The sequence below is a fragment of the Frieseomelitta varia genome, unplaced genomic scaffold, assembly GCF_011392965.1.
Source record: "Frieseomelitta varia isolate USP_RPSP 00005682 unplaced genomic scaffold, Fvar_1.2 scaffold_429, whole genome shotgun sequence".
NCBI classification, from domain to species: domain Eukaryota; kingdom Metazoa; phylum Arthropoda; class Insecta; order Hymenoptera; family Apidae; genus Frieseomelitta; species Frieseomelitta varia.
In genome coordinates this window covers 124,817-140,443 of record NW_025110178.1, presented here as the reverse complement: position 1 = coordinate 140,443, position 15,627 = coordinate 124,817, and the positions used below count along the sequence as shown (strand labels likewise).

Sequence of the window (15,627 nt, the reverse complement as noted above, 5' to 3'; positions counted from 1 at the left end):
AGTATAGTTTTGAGGTTTGATCAGAATTTTTCGAAACACCTTATATACGTGAATCGTGCGAAACGAACTTTACTCTAAGACTCGGAGAAATTTATATTATTAAACTTCGTCGATTGACTGTCTTCTCGCTTATGACGAACTAAAATACATATTCTACTTTTCTTCTTCCATTTTTTCTTCTTCTTCTTCATCTTCTTCATCTTCTTCATCTTCTTCTTCTCCTCTTTCTTCTTCTTCTTCTTCTTCTTCTTCTTCTTCTTCTTCTTCTTCTTCTCTTTCTTTTTCTTTAGTCACAGAATACGCTTTTAAAAAAATCAATCAGAAACATTTTACAATTAGTAATATCATATTTTCTCTCTGACAACTCTAAGAAAATATAAGATTACGAACCCATTAGCTGTCAATTTCTATTTTCTCTGATTTTCATTTTAATGTATTTAATCAAAAAATATATTTAAAATATTCAGTGCATATATTTTCAAGAAGCATGCATCTTCATTTGGAAATTACTACTGAAAGAATGAAATTTATTCACAGATTTCTTTTTATAATCCTTCAAATTGCAGATAATGGGTTAATTAATAGAGCAACGTTAGTATTTTATTTTTATTGAAATTTCTGTATGTAACATAGATGGAATGCCAAGGAACAAAAGAGTATGATATTTTAAAAGTTTATAGTAATACCAGTGTGCTATAAAAATTGTAAAAAGTACTATAAACTTTCAAAGTTACAAAATCTTTGTTTTTTCAACATTCTATGTATGTTCGATTCTAACAATAAGTAGATTATTCATTTTGTAAATATCTTTATTTGTAAGTATCTTGTACATGCTATTTTATAATAGTTGTATAATATTTATTCGGCCTCTTTCGATGGTTAGTGCATTTAAAATACAACTTCCATTTCCTCGATATTCTGATTTATTAAAAAAAAAAAAAAATTAAAAAAAAAGGATTCCCTCAGAAAAGGAATTGCCGTAGTTTCGACAAATCGTATCTATATGTTCCTTAGTGTAAATATAAAGTTAAATTGCATTTTTAATTACGATCTCTAGACTTTGACTATTTATACATAATAACGAAATTTTACGTTCCGATGCAAAATATTGACGTAGCATATTGAATAGATAGGAGAACTCATAAGCAAAGTGGTTTGTCAAAACCAAATAGTTTTCTTTTCAAGTATTTACCTTGCTTCGTGAAGAGTATTATAAATATACTTTTATAAAAGTATATTTGCAACTTTTTGTAATTGCGGCAAGAGATTATTCCTCTCGTTCGTCCTTCAATTTATGCGATTAAACATTATACTTGAATTATTATTTTTTTTATAATTATTTATTCAAGTTGAAAACTTATCGTTTTGATTTTTCCTTGGAAAAAATTTGACGAAAAGAAAAATTGATTGCTTCGAAGAATATATTTTTACAATATATACAATTATTTTTATAATGTGTACGTAATGTTTCCTTATCTTTTCTGTTTATAAATTGCAACGAATGTGGATTAATAGGGCACAAATGGGAAAATTTGTTAAGTAAATTTATCGCATAAATCGGAGAAAGAAGAGTGCAATAAAATCTTATTCACGATAGAAAATGTCTTTTTTTTTTAATTTGTAATGGGCCTAATTATCGTGTACACTTGTGCGTTATTTATTTCGATATTTATTATATTTATTTGATACCTCGCAATATACAGCACATCATTAATAAACTATGCCCAATTCTTCATCCAAACACAACAGGTAGAAATATTTTGACAATTGTTCTTTCTATCACATACAATGTTCTTTCTAACGTCGTTGATCAATTTCATGAGAATTACATTTCCTTTCATAACATTTCAATATAGTAATGATATTTTAAGAAAGTAAATTTACATTTAACTCTCTGTAGTAGACATTTTCTTATACGAATTCTCTATATATGTATAGTTTTTTCAATATCGTGAAGAGCTTCGTTGTTTCATAATGTTGTAAGTAAGTAGCCATTTCGTTAGAGGAAAGCACAAAAATGTGGGAAAACGTTTTAAATGTGTACGATGTATACCATTGAAACGACGAATTTTTTCAGGCACTCCGATCGACTTTGTCAATCACTTAAAAAAAAAAAGAGGGAACGATTTAGATGTGCGTTTTTTGAACTGGTGATGACCAATTGTAAGTCGATTGTGAAACGTGTAATTTAGCTATAAAAACTGTTTCGAAACATTAAAGATTAGAATCATTCATTATTAGAATGAAAAAAAAAAAATTTGAAATTTAAATTAATAAAGTTGGAAAATTTAAGATATAAATTAATTAGTTTAAAATTTATTACATTTTAACGCAAATTAGACTTGTTTTTTTAAAGTAGAAGGCAACGAAAGCACGTGAAACTATTTTTGGATTATTTATGTACACATACCTACATATATGTATACAGGATATCAAAGAAGAATCTAACATTTCGAAAATTTACTATCTATTGGAAATCTAGAAGATAATTGCTTAGATAGTATTTGTTATGTTTATTGTTTTTAAATTGCGAAATTAATCATGCATGCTTCTTTTATTTAATTTCAATTTTTAATATTATATATTCCTGAAGCTTTTAGAAATGTAGATTTTTCTCTTCCTGTATATATTGTCATAACTACCAAATCAAATTGCAATTATATTACAATTACATTGCAACAAAACAATCATGAAAAAGAACAGTTCTTGCTAATTACTATGAATTAAACTAGTAACGTTAACATTGCAAACTTAGACGATCCAACCATCTATATTGTCAGCTTATTTATCAATTTATTTCATGTATTTAATTCTTATTAGATTAAAATTAGGCAAAGCAGAAGACATTTCTAAATATTTTAGAATTAACTTCTGCTGCTTTTGACATTTAATTTTAAACCTACGACTCTCACCCAAAATTAGCGAAAGTAAGAAATCTAAAATTATCCATTTCTCATAAAAGCTAAACTAATCTTTCATACGTCTCTGCACACGTCTACACACCAAATCGTGATATAATAAATCTAATGAATCTGATTCGAATCGTTCGAAAAGCGCACATTTAATCTTAGTCTTCCCCTGTTAATTGTAGGATTAAGCGTTCATTGCACACATTCCGCAAGATATAATCTATTTTTAAGATATTTCCCTCGTATAGATTTTACTCGTCCTTAACTGATGAAGGTTCATTAAAAGGTATTTGTCACGTTGTATCTTTAATTAACGTACACTTAAATGTTACAAAACTTGAAATTCAAAAAAAAAAAGAAGAAAAGAAAGAAATAAAAGAGGAAATGAAACGCGAAATTTCAGAATAAAGTTTGGCCACATGCGAGTGAAAAATCACAAATATACATGTAGGCAAAGAATATTTTTCAGTTTTCACTGTAAGAAACGAACCAAATCCGTGATACCCGGTTTAAACAGGCGACATTTGTCCAAGATAATGAAATAAATTTCGAGAAGCAATTGATAGATTTATATTAATCGTAATAGATAGATTGTTGATTGTACTGAGATCTTATTTCGTTACTCATCTCTACGTCCACTTCCCTTTTCAAGTTCTCCGGCAACTCATTCCATACTGATTGTGGGACAGTTTCTGAAAAATTCCATAAAAGTTGAGAAATCTTATAGAGATAGAGGATTTGTTTTTTGTTTTCAAAGTACGAATGTTTATTAGATTATTATTCAGTTTAGATTGTCGATTTGTTAATATTTTGTATATCTTCTTTTTACACAAATTTAAATTAAATACTGGTTACTGTATTGAAAAAGAAACTTGAATCTTTATACCAATTTTATCACTGAACCATTAAACACGAAAATACTAGAGATTCTGTTTCGCAATTTCACATCTAAATATAATCTAAAAGTTTTGTGTTGAATTGTAAATAGTTAAAGAATGTATATATTTTATTTCTTGAGATCACTTCATTTCTTCTAACTAATAATGTCAAAACTAATGTAAATTCCATTTCGTTAATTATTTAATTCTTGATTCTTGCATCAGCTTTACTTATTAAATCTTCAATAGCCATACAAACAAAAGCTTACCTTTACACACGTATAGCAAATTGGACCAAGTGATCTTTTCTTGGGAGAAACAGTAAACGCCCAATTTGCCACCTTTCAGCGTCGAATCGTAAACGTTCCCCGAGTCGGCCATCAGCTGTTTCCCTTGATAAAGTCTAAACCTAATCAGACCGATCTTGGGTCTATGTAATAATTGCCATCTATACGGGGTTCTTTCTTTCCATCCGATTTTCTTCGGATCGTGCCAAAGGATCTTCACTTGATTGGGTGTATCTTGATTATGCCAGAGACTGTTCCTAAGAATTTCTCCAGGCCCTGTGCTCGAGTCGACGAGTTTCAAGAAAATTCCAGGATCCCCTACCGCTCTGAATGGCGTCGGCATCCAATACGGTTGTTGACGCTTTTTCCAGGATACGATATAGAATCTACGGTTGTCCTGATAAGAAAACACGAAACCAACAGAGTCGTCGTCTCCGTCGTCGTCCACGAAGAACGTACCCTCGAAATCTACACCGCTGAATGTATCCGGACCTGTTGGTGAAGATTTGAAGTTAAGAGGACGAACGAGTTGTAGTAAATTCCTTCTTCAACATGATCGATAATTAAACGACAATCTCAAGGAAACAAAATTTCATGTACTGTACTTTTAGTTGATATGAATTAGTATAAATTACCAATGGCAATCCCGGGGTCACTGTTCACAAGCTGCTGGATCTCAGCGCCTTCGTTGTGTATTACCCAAACAGGATCTTCCTGAGCAGTGCCAACAGGGTCTAGAGCAATTGTAGTATACTTTCTAAAATCTGTCGTCCAAATCAAACTGTTGTTGGGACAATTGTCAAGTGTATTCTTCACAGTGTCGTTATCATTGTCGTTCCAGCAAGCATCACCAACATGCTGATCTGAAATGACGCGTAACTTCTTTTCAGATTCTTACATGATAATTTCTACCAGTTTCGATGAGCACTTCACTTACGATGAGTGTGACGTTGATCTGGATTATAAACATAGGGACAATTGTCAATCGAATTGGGCACACCATCATTGTCCATATCATCGTCGCATTCGTTCCCTCTGCCGTCGTGGTCGTCGTCATTTTGTCCTGGATTCGCGATGTCAGGACAATTGTCTCTATCGTCTTGCACACCGTCTCTGTCCCTATCGTTGTCGTTGTCGCAAGCATCGCCTACCCCATCCCCGTCTTGGTCCGATTGGTCCTCATTATAGCTGTAAGGACAGTTGTCACAGGCGTCGCCAATACCGTCCATATCTTGATCACCTTGATTTGGATTCTTTCTTTTCGGACAGTTGTCTTCGTTATTGAAAATACCTATAAAATTTGAAATGTTATTTACAAAAGTACGTAATCAATTACAAAAGTTACGTAATCTTTTTAGAATTAATGCGTTGATTAATTAAGTTTATCTAAAACACAGTTTTCCATTTTTTACCGTCGTTATCTATGTCGCTGTCGCAAGCATCACCGATGCCATCGTCGTCGGTATCTTCCTGCTTCGGGTTTCTCACTAGAGGGCAATTATCGCAAACGTCACCGATGGTGTCGGGACCGTCACGATCGGTGTCCTCTTGGCCAGGATTCGAAATTAAAGGACAGTTGTCCGAAGAGTTCAGAACGCCATCGTTATCAGCGTCTGGATCACAGGCATCGCCTAAACCGTCTCTGTCCGCGTCCTCTTGGCCACTGTTTGGTATTAACGGGCAATTGTCCATACGACAACGTCGATCGTGACATTGGAGGTTTCTGTCAGGAATACCATCGCTGTCTCTGTCGAGACCACAGGTCAGTCCATTTCCTGCCCATCCAACGCGACACTAAAAATTGTGTGTCTTTTGATAGAAATTCCCGAATTTCATATATAATATAATCCAATTGTTTCCTCCAGAACTTCGAAAGAACTTGAATGATTTATCTTCTTACCTTGCACGAGTACTCGGTGGTATCGATGCAGACACACTCGGCATTTACATCGCACATGGTTACTAAATCTGGACAGACACTGTGACTAGGATGACAGCCAACTGTTTGGTTCCCCAGAAAACCTGCTCTGCAAGCACCACATCTGTACGAACCCTAAAACAAAATTTACCGAGGTGAAAATGATAATATTTAGTAAAATATGTATATCAAGGTGTACAACTGCAGAAACGAAATTGCCAGTAAATCACCTCTGTATTGATGCACTCCATGTATGGATCGCATCCACCGTTGTTACTGTCGCATTCATTTATGTCCTGGCAAACTTGCTTGCGAGCCTGTGCGATCTCCAAACCGATCCCTTCGACTATCGTCCCGGTATACCCGGATGGGCAAGTGTCGCATCGAAATCCTGGACGAAGATTGATGCATCGAACACCCGGATGACAGGGCTGTGCCAACTCGCATTCATTTACGTCAACACACGTAGAACCGTTACCGATAAACCCGCTTGGGCAAGAGCCGCATCTAAAAATCATTGGATACATATAATATACAGGTCTAACTGACTGAACAAGAATATGTTCGACATGTTTATTTTCATTACCTAAAGTACGGTGGATAAAGAATTGGTTCGCATTGCACTTCCGGGTAACAAGGATGAGGCTCGCAGTGATTTCTGCGTCGTTCACAGTATTTACCATCACCTATATAACCGTTAGGGCATTTCCCACAGCTGAAAGACGTTTATTTCATTCGTTACAGTCTAGTCCATGCACGCGTGTAGTCCGTAGCCGCCTCCCTTATTTTAAACAAACAATTCTAAATTCTCGCCCTCAAGTCCCAGGTCTAGACACCACTGATGACTCTACCATCAGCTACACGTACATACACGCGTGTATGTACATCCGAAACAATATAACCGCCGACGGAACTGTGTCGTTACAATATGAAATGAAATAATTTCTACTCGTACCTATATCCATCCGCGCGGTCGTAGCAACGGACACCGTGAAAGCAAGGGTTGTGCGCGCAACTAATTTTCATGCAACGATATCCATCGCCGGTGTAATCCGGCGGGCATGCTCCGCACTGTGGTCCACGTGGCGTGTTACGGCAGTCAGCTCCCGGGAAGCAGGGCGATTTGTAATCGCAACTAGGAGGAGGAGCTGCCGTCGTGGTCGTCGGTGGAACTGTGGAATTACCAGGATCAGGAACTTGTCAGGATATCGCTATTCGCAAGAAGAAGAAACCTCATTGCGACCACATTGCGACTCGATTTCTGATTTCCGCCTGATTTTCTCGGGATACATCTCTAACGCTACAATTACTGACGATTAATCTATAACTAATTAGTCTCTACCGAAGATTAATTGGCATCACAGACTTTTTCCCACAGAGAAGAATTATAGAAGAATCAATAATCCAATTGTTCCACTTGCTGTCTCGAGTGTTTCGTATCGTTGTTACGTCATTGCAAAACAGTTGCTGCAAGTTAGTCATTTTACCATTGACAACATTGTCTTAGCCCTTCTGTGAAGAAATCTTTTATAACGATTTAACAATAGTATTCTAGTTGATTTCCTTCTCGGGTTAATCCTTGTATTATCAATAATATTCTCTTCGATTTAAGTATTAGTTTGCTTCGAGTTAAGACGCGATTTCTCCCGACTGAATTACGCAGCTTACCGATCGTTCGGATTGATTCTTGTGATTCAAGGGATTTTATTCCCAATCACTCCCTTAGAAAAATAAGAATACGAGTCACAACATTGTTCCATTTTGCAAGAAATACACATTTATTGCAATGTCAGGTCGTGTTATACATTTATGTAGATGCTCTCTCGTCGTCTATAATCATGAGCTATTGTATTTGTTACACTTGCGTAGATCATTGCTGTGCATAGAAGCAGAAAAGGAAAAAAGAAAAAGATTTCTCTCGAAAGATAAAAAAAAAAATATCGAAAAAGATAAAAAAAATGAGGGTATTGTCGAAGAACAAGTAGAAAAAAAAAACAAGAAAATTAACAATAAAGATATCTTTCGTTTATGTAATTCTTTCAATACCCACCAAGTGGTACGCGACAAGCTGCGCAATTTTCAATTAATTGCCGAAGGTGTTGTGTTTCCAGTCTCTGAAACAAAAAAAAAAAAACAAAAAAAAAGAAAGAAAAAAAACACAATCAAGAACTGTCTATTAAATATTCTTGAATAATTGACGACGTCGTTACTCACGTTCAATTCTATTTCTCTCCAGACCTTCTTAGTCGCTTCGATCAGCTCGTTCAGCGTCTTCACGATTTGATTGTCCGTCAGGCAAACTACGAAAAGTCAAAGTTTCGTTTCGACGTTTTATTAAAATCGTCAGAGATAAAAAAAAAAAAGAAAAAAGAAGAATCTAAGCGTTTCATTTCTGTTTCACCTCGATTCAAATATCTTACCTCTTTCGTCCAGACTTTGAATCCCTATGTCCCCTCTTCTCGGAACCCGTTTGTAATTCGCCTGACTCGATGCATCCAGTTCATCGTAATTATTACGACTCAATTCCGCGGATATCTCGTGACGAGGCACGACGATGCGTCCAGATGGTGTCCTCTGATGCAAACGTTTCTCGTGGCTCGGAGCAACTCCCCGATCAGCTTCAAACTCGTTCGTAGAACGATATTTATCGCGATTCGATCGGCGTGACTGCTTGAAGTCTGAATCACTGAAATCTTCGGACTGATCAGCGTCTTCGAACGTGTCTGAGACTTCGTGCTCTTTCGACCGACGACGATGATTTTCCTTGTTATTTAATTTTACGCGATATTGATCTATGTCGGACTCCTCGAAACTCTCATCCGAGTGGTTGCTCGTTGCAGGGCTTGCAATCAATTGGTGAGGTTCTTTGTGCTTGAAGAAACTCGACAACGTGTCCATATCGGCCAAATTGTCCGGACAGTTTTCTTGCTTCAGGGCGTCGATAATTGATGACAATGGATACACCTTCACCTGGCTCCTCCTTTCTCTGAACTGAAAACACGATTTTTAAGAATTAACAATTAAATTCTCTACGTCGGGGAATTATCTTCAATGGTAAACAAGTGGATTTTTACGAAACGCAACGTCATTTAGAGGAGGAGGGGGAGGGAAGCTGAGACGATTTGTATGTGAACCGGTTTTTTTTTTTTCCATGAATATCGAATGACGAAAAGAGATGAGGAGTGAGGGAATAGAGGCAGAAGAACGAAATGCTCGCCCTTTCTACCATTAAAAAAAAATTACGAATTACGCGACTTCTCTTCTATGCAGAAGAAAGTGGGCCGTGAATATTCAATAAGGATGAAGTCTGTCTAAGCGAATCGAAATCGATTCACTATGCTTAAATGCGTTACGCGAGTTAACGCAGCTATACGTAATAAAGGCGAGCAGCCTTGGACTGACCCGCCATATTTGGAATGGCATCATCCTACGAGATCTAACGTCACCGGTTCTCTCTGTTAACAGCCGTGAAATTCTTGATGACAGACGAAAGAATGTATTTTGGTCGTTTGTTCTGTAATAACAAAAAAAAAAAAAAAAAAAAAAAAAAAAACGAAAAAATTGTGAGGACAAAAGGAAAGAAGCAATTATAACATGTAAGTAATTCGCCTCGATCTGCATCATTACTCAATGTTTGAAAGGACATCTGAATTTTTAACATTTAACGTAACGTTGGCTCGAATAATTACTTCCAATATTGATGTTCCTGGGTCAAGCATCTATGTTCAAAAAAATCTTGAAGCATTTCTTCAAGGAAAATATTAATTTAAAATAAAAATTATATATAATTATATAAATATAAAATATACAAATATAATTATTTATATAAATATAATATATATTTATTAAATATTATATAATATTTATATAAATATAATTACAAAATATATAATTATAATTATTTATATAAATATAATATATATTTATTAAATATTATATAATATTAGAATATTATAAATATTATAAATATAATATTAGAATATTATAAATATTATATAAATATAAAATTTATATCCTACATATGATATTTAGATTACATTTACTTTTTAATAAACTCGGCGACATAATTCCGCTTATGAAACAAAAACTCACCGCCTCTACAAGAGAGTTATCTTCATTGTCTGCCAACTTTCGAAAGCTCTTCCTCAATGGTATCACGCCTTGGTAGACGCAATCAATGTAAACGTCCATTCGCGGATCAGGTTGATTCTGACGCACGAGGACGATTATATTTTTCAATAGAGAATTCACGTTCGGCGTTTCCAAGTTAAGGTGTTCTGCAGTTCGATGGCCATCCTTGTCGATACTTTCGAAGATCACTGGAACCAAGTAAAATTCATCAAATCAAAAACAATAACAGAGAGACGATTATTTGTGAGAACTTGACGACTCATTGTATTTCATACCTCGTTTACTTCGCCTGTCGAGTATAAGTACCAGTTTCTTCTTAGACCTTTCGTATTTCACGGCTAGAAGAATATCAACCGTTGCCTCCGATTGCTTCTTCCTCGATTTAACGTTCGATATGGCAATCACAAAATCGTTGTCCCATGTTTCTCGGAGGTTTGTCGTCAATTCTATGAAACATGTCGCAAACACAACGCGAGGAAACGTGAAATTAAATTTAAACAAATTTTTGTTGCGTTCATGAAGATTGCGTTGAAACTATTGATTTTACTTGTCGTTCATCAAACGATTGAAAGAGGATTGGTGACTTAAAGATCGTTCGACAGTTTGATCGTTCGATACCTAATTGAAAATTGGCAAGTCTACCTCCATAATTGGCAAGCATCGAAATAGTCATTTCAAGTTGAGCCGTTGTAAAAACTATTTAGCGTTCCCTGCGTGCCGTTACCGGGTTTCTTGTCGAGCTGCATGGGGACTGGTTTGCAATACCGTAAACACCCGTATGGGAACAGTTCTACGGTCACTGTTTTGCTATACTGTAAGTTTACTACTGTTTTTCTAATCGTAGGATAAAAATGATAGTGAAACACGACAGAGAAAAACTAATTCAAATAGACAGTATAGACACATGTAGTCGTTTAACGTATAGTTCATTCTATCTTTGATAGCATAACAAAAAAGAAAAAAAAAAAAAAGAGTTGCAAGAAAATTTTTACTTTATCACCTAGAGAGACAATTGAAGCAGCAACAGTCTCTGATCTTTTTCACTGATCTTTTTCCTCATGTCATTTCTGTCGATCCTCCATTTTTGTTTTTAAATCTCTTGTTCAAGTAGGCTGTACAGCAACTATGAAAAACAGAAAACACCAAATAATAATCGTCTTACCTTCATCCGGTGTAACACTCGAATCGGCGACATAAGCAACGAAGAATATCGCGGCGATCAACGACGCGATAACGTTCATTTTTAAAATCACCGTTCCCCCTCGTCTTTATTATCTTCTTTCGAATTAATCGATTATTTTCTCAAGGGATCGACCTGCCGGGTTGATTGTTCTTTTTCACGTCGTGTTTACGGTTTATTTTTACGGCGAATCGATTCGAGCGAGCACATACTGATCTTGAACGAATAAATAGATCGCGCGGACGTTGGCGGGACGTTGATCGACTGAGACATGGAAAAGCCTACCGACGACTTTATAACTCACCCACGGGAATTTCCGAGTACAGAGTCGTTGTCCGTGGCATATAGAACGAGAGGAATTGACATATCAATCGCACGTTTCGTGAATAATTAACTTTATCGACACCTCTCCTCACCATTTTCGTAATCGCGATCAAGCTGAAAGATTAAAAATCAGTGTTACGCCCTCATCTTAAACACAAAAATAATCATTAAATAGAATTTATAAGTTTTACAGAACTTACGAAAAATTATATGCGCAAAATTAATATTTATTGTTTACCCTTACTTGGTTGTTTGCCATACGTACATCATTGTTGAATTAAACAGCATAATGCAAGATACGTCATGTTGAAAGTTGTTACAATTGCATGGAATGATTCTTGTGTTCTTTTCATGCAAATAATTCTCGCAGAATGTGCGATTTAAGTTTTCAATGTATACTGTAAGGAAAGTCATCGAGATTAATCTTCCTTGATTTCTTTTTTTATAGAGACAAGGTTACTTCACGATATTTACACGCCCACGAAACTTGTCCTTTATGCAATTCAATGGTGATTCTTTCATCTCTGAGGATATTGCGATTTTAAAAATTCTTGACACACACACACACACATATATTATATACTAATTTAAAGCGAATATTGTGAATAAACTAATTGAAAGATGTATCACAAACAAGTTTATAGGAAATAAACGGACTTCCACATAATTAAAGAATCATCATTGGATTTTATGCTTACATACCAAAAAATGTATCAATTAATTCCGAGTACATGATCATGCCTAAGTTCATCAGTTTTGTGTTGCATATGAGATAGGAATATACAATAATTGTTAATATTTAATCGATTAAATAAAGATTCCTAGTCAAAGCTCTATGTGAAATTTATTGTACACACTTCCATGTTTGTAAAAAATTTTGACCTAAATTTCGAATGCACTTTGTGAGAAATCAAATGTTATTTACTGAAATACTTTGATTGAGTAGAATTTATAAATCTTCATACACGTATTTTATAGATCAAAAGGGATATAGGTAAGAAGCTGGAGGATTCAGTTCTGAGGAAACAATTGCAAAAGTTCGAAAATTGATCCTCTTAATTAATTTCTTTTACAATATAAAATTTAGGTCCATTCACGGATTCTAAAATGTTAGCGCCACGTAGCGGTGAAGCGTTGGAACTAATTGCTATTGCTGTCTTTGTCACAGACATTATTTCATTCTTTGTCTGTCGCACAATATATCTCTGTCCTCCTTGCACGATATTGTTTTCTTTGTCTACATAAAAAGTCGTGTGCTGCCATCTATTGGATTTTTACTTTTTACACTTTTAGTTTCAGTGGGAACTGAAAGGAGCTTAGATGGCAGCACCATCCAGTAGACAAGAAGCGCAATAGTGTGCGACAAGGATAGATAATATGTCTTGTGCTGCCATCTGAGCATCTCTCAATTTCAACTGGAACTAAAAAAGTAAAAAGGAAAAATCCGATAGATGGCAGCACGTGTCGCGCCGATGTGGCGGCGCGAGTATTTAAAAGAGCGAGTTTAACAGCGGCCACACTGATTTAAAATGAGGAAACAGAAAATATTTTGTATTCTCAGTTGTTAATGATTAATGGAAGCAAACGGTCGTTGTCAAATCTTGCTAAACATTAATATTAATAAATAATTATTGTTATAATTTCTTGTTAAATCTAGTAATATATGTATTTATTTATTTAAAGGAGTAAACTTCCATACCGGTAGCGCAAAATGCGTGATAGTATGTGAGAAGGAAAGATATATATTGCACGATAGACAAAGACAGCGATAGCGATTAGTTTCCAGTGTTTCACCGCTTCGCAGCGCTAGCATTTTTAGGTCCTTAGACGAAAGTTTTATTTGTAAAAAAAGGCAATTAAAAGGATTAATTTTCGAACCTTCGCAATTGTTTCTTCTGAATTTAATCCCCAGCTTTTCTCTTATATCCCTTTTGATCTATAAAAAGGATGTGTAAAGATTTAGAAATTCTGCTTCAATTGAAACACTTCGTCCAATGATGTTTAATTTTTTATGAATTATGTTTGAAGTCTGAATCAAAATAGTACATGAACATAGTTGAAGCACTAACTTTGAAATACATAAAATGTAAATTAATCGCATGAGGACGCATTGTTTATAATCGAAATACACATTAAAAATAGGAGAAATTATTTCAATCATTCACTTTATTCGAGATTATAATGTATCACGTTCTCGAGTTTATTTATAAGATCATATTTCTAATTCAAATTATTATGTTAGACCAACAATAATATAGCACAAAAATAGATGACAGATCAGGTGACTCAAAATGTAGGAAAAATTATTGTATGTCAGATCTCTATTCTTCCCTTAGTCAATGTCTGTACTTTATAATATACGGTATACAGTGCATTACAAGGTAGTAAAGCGACAGAAATGAATTTCGTAATTAAAAGAATTTTTACGAAAGTAGGAAATTCACATAATGTTATTGTTGTGCGATCTATAAATACAGAAACATTATCTCGATGGTGGTATAAGATTACGAATCAAAAACCAAAACGCAACATTTACAAAGCTGATATTTATGGACCGGAATCGTACGAAGTTTATGAAACAGATGAAAAAATTGGTTTTTCTGCATATTGCTTATTGGTAAGATAAAAACAAAAACTCTCGTAGATAGGTAATTCGTGTAAACAAGTAATTGTTTTTTTATATTATATTAAAAACAGATCATACCAATTACTGCATTTGCGCTTGGTACGTGGCAAGTTCAAAGACTTAAATGGAAAACAGACCTGGTAGAAAAACTGAAAACCCGTACTAATTTTGAACCTGTTGAGTTACCAGAGAAGTAAGATCATTGAATTACCACAATAGAATTTTATTTTGTATTATGAATATATATGGGACAATGACAAACTTTATTCAGTTTAGAAGATTTGGATACAAAGGAGTATTATCCCATCAAAGTAAGAGGAAAGTTTTTATATGACAAAGAATTTGTGGCAGCATATAGAACTCTAATAAAAGATGGTAAACCATCAGATACCTACTTTGGGAGTCAATCACAAAGAGGATATCACATTATTACACCATTTAAATTGGCAGATAGAGAGTAAGTACAATTACTCTATAAAAGGATATACTTTTAATTCTCTTTCATTCCAAAATTTAAAATATTTTCTAGTTTAACAATTTTGGTGAATCGTGGCTGGATTCCAAAAACAATGAGAAATTCACCAGAAATACAGAAAGCTAACATACAAGACGAACAAGAAATTGTAGGAATTTTAAGGTTAAAAGAAAGAAGACCACGTTTTATCCCGAAAAATCGTCCGCAACAGAATTTGTGGTATTACAGGTACGTGAAAATGTTGGTACAATAATTTCCGAATAAAACTTTGTGTATTTTCCAGAGATGTAGATGAAATGGCTGAGAAGGGAAACTCATCTCCTATATACATTGAAATGGTTTTTAACAAGAATTTGAATCAATACCCAATTGGTGGTCAAACGATGATAGAATTACGAAATGAGCATTTAAGTTATCTGCTCACATGGTACTGTTTATCTGCAGCTACTGCATTTATGTGGTACAGGAAATTTATGAAGGGAATACCATTAACACAATAAAAATAAGTTGGCATCAGGTATGCATTTAAAGGCATAAAAGTGATAGTTATCAAGAAATAGCATAACTAATGCTCTTTTTCATGTACTATTGACGCGATCACAAAAAATGTATATATAAAAATCGTATATTGTTAATTGTTTGTAAATAGTAATAAAGTAAATTACTGTGATTGTTTTATAATATAAGTGGATATTCTATATTAATAAGAGAGTATCAGTTCTTCGTTAAAAATGTCGCTTTTTATTATCATAATAACAACACTGATAACCACTACCAACAAAATTGTCAACAATGGTCATGGTATACAGTTATATTGAAGAAGTCAGCATAGAAAATACAAATATGAAAATATACGATACAAATATGAAAATACACCATGTACATGCTACATCGACTTC

General features: G+C 34.4%; 3 protein-coding genes across 3 annotated transcripts; 1 reads left to right on the top strand and 2 right to left on the bottom strand.

The window, feature by feature from the left end:
- Positions 1 to 796: 796 nt before the first annotated feature.
- LOC122531989 (cartilage oligomeric matrix protein) lies at positions 797 to 11,578 on the bottom strand. The gene is made up of 15 exons (XM_043660388.1): positions 11,286 to 11,578; positions 10,399 to 10,569; positions 10,085 to 10,311; positions 8,413 to 8,983; positions 8,207 to 8,292; positions 8,043 to 8,106; positions 6,948 to 7,164; positions 6,579 to 6,707; positions 6,223 to 6,499; positions 5,975 to 6,127; positions 5,487 to 5,868; positions 5,012 to 5,365; positions 4,710 to 4,937; positions 4,057 to 4,566; positions 797 to 3,601 (listed from the first exon to the last, which is right to left on the bottom strand). The coding sequence occupies exons 1-15, from the start codon at positions 11,362 to 11,364 to the stop codon at positions 3,483 to 3,485; spliced, it is 3,567 nt and encodes a 1,188-aa protein (XP_043516323.1). The 5' UTR covers positions 11,365 to 11,578; the 3' UTR covers positions 797 to 3,482.
- LOC122531992 lies at positions 11,426 to 12,702 on the bottom strand. Its single transcript, XM_043660395.1, has 3 exons — positions 12,330 to 12,702; positions 11,872 to 12,025; positions 11,426 to 11,741 (listed from the first exon to the last, which is right to left on the bottom strand). Exons 1-3 carry the CDS (start codon positions 12,376 to 12,378, stop codon positions 11,597 to 11,599), a joined length of 348 nt encoding a protein of 115 aa, XP_043516330.1. The 5' UTR covers positions 12,379 to 12,702; the 3' UTR covers positions 11,426 to 11,596.
- Positions 12,703 to 13,737: 1,035 nt separating this feature from the next.
- On the top strand, positions 13,738 to 15,617 carry LOC122531985 (surfeit locus protein 1). Its single transcript, XM_043660383.1, has 5 exons — positions 13,738 to 14,244; positions 14,325 to 14,446; positions 14,525 to 14,710; positions 14,783 to 14,956; positions 15,012 to 15,617. The coding sequence occupies exons 1-5, from the start codon at positions 14,026 to 14,028 to the stop codon at positions 15,226 to 15,228; spliced, it is 918 nt and encodes a 305-aa protein (XP_043516318.1). The 5' UTR covers positions 13,738 to 14,025; the 3' UTR covers positions 15,229 to 15,617.
- Positions 15,618 to 15,627: the final 10 nt, after the last annotated feature.